Here is a 729-nt window from a genome sequence, read left to right on the forward strand (position 1 = left end):
TGTATTTACTCTTAGTGGAGGAGCAGTCTCTTGGAAATCTTCCAAAGAGATGTATCGTTCGCTCTACTATGAAATCTGAGTTTATCACTCTAGATAAGGCCAGTGAAGAAGTTGAATAACTCCAAAATTTCTTGAAAGATTGTTTGCCCAAACCTTTTAGCTCCAGTATGCATACACTGTAAATATCGTTAGAGAACTATTCTCTAGTGGAATTATCATAATTGACTATGTAAGGTCAAAGGATAATGTGTCGGATCCACTTATAAAAGGCCTAACTAGAGAGGGAGTTGATAGATTATCAAAGGGAATGGGACTATGGCCGAGAACAAGTCATCAAACTGAAGAAATATCAAAGGAATCGCGACTCTGCTCTTTGACACAGAGCAAGCGACAACAAATAAGAGAACAACTTTTTCGGTCACCTGATCTAAGAGAATTGAAAATGCATGCTAAAACTCACCTGGAATGTTACAAGTGTAATCAAAATCTCCTACTTTTGATACATCTTCTGAATTAGTCATAGGATCCACAACATTGCACTCTGATTAACGTTAGGCAAGTTAAGCTGAAGAAACCATATTCAATCACCCTTTTAATCAAGCTCTTCTAATTTCGGGCAACAGATAATCAAGTAAACAGTTAAGATCATCAATGTTTTTGAATAACATTTGAAACTACCATGGAAATTAAGTTGTTCGAAATATCAGTTGATTATGATATGTACCAATG

At 35.8% G+C, this 729-nt stretch overlaps 1 protein-coding gene across 1 annotated transcript in view; it reads right to left on the reverse strand.

Moving 5' to 3' along the window:
• Nucleotides 1–521, reverse strand: part of LOC102593863 (putative calcium-transporting ATPase 13, plasma membrane-type) — a gene marked incomplete at its 3' end in the record, with an annotated part of 12,720 nt that extends 12,199 nt beyond the window's left edge. Inside the window, exon 1 of the mRNA XM_015302848.1 lies at nucleotides 461–521. Coding sequence (XP_015158334.1) covers nucleotides 461–521 — 61 coding nt within the window. The remainder of the gene's footprint in view (nucleotides 1–460) is intronic.
• Between the last annotated feature and the right edge of the window lie 208 nt (nucleotides 522–729).

The sequence above is a fragment of the Solanum tuberosum genome, unplaced genomic scaffold (assembly GCF_000226075.1).
Source record: "Solanum tuberosum cultivar DM 1-3 516 R44 unplaced genomic scaffold, SolTub_3.0 scf00384, whole genome shotgun sequence".
Lineage (NCBI taxonomy): Eukaryota > Viridiplantae > Streptophyta > Magnoliopsida > Solanales > Solanaceae > Solanum > Solanum tuberosum.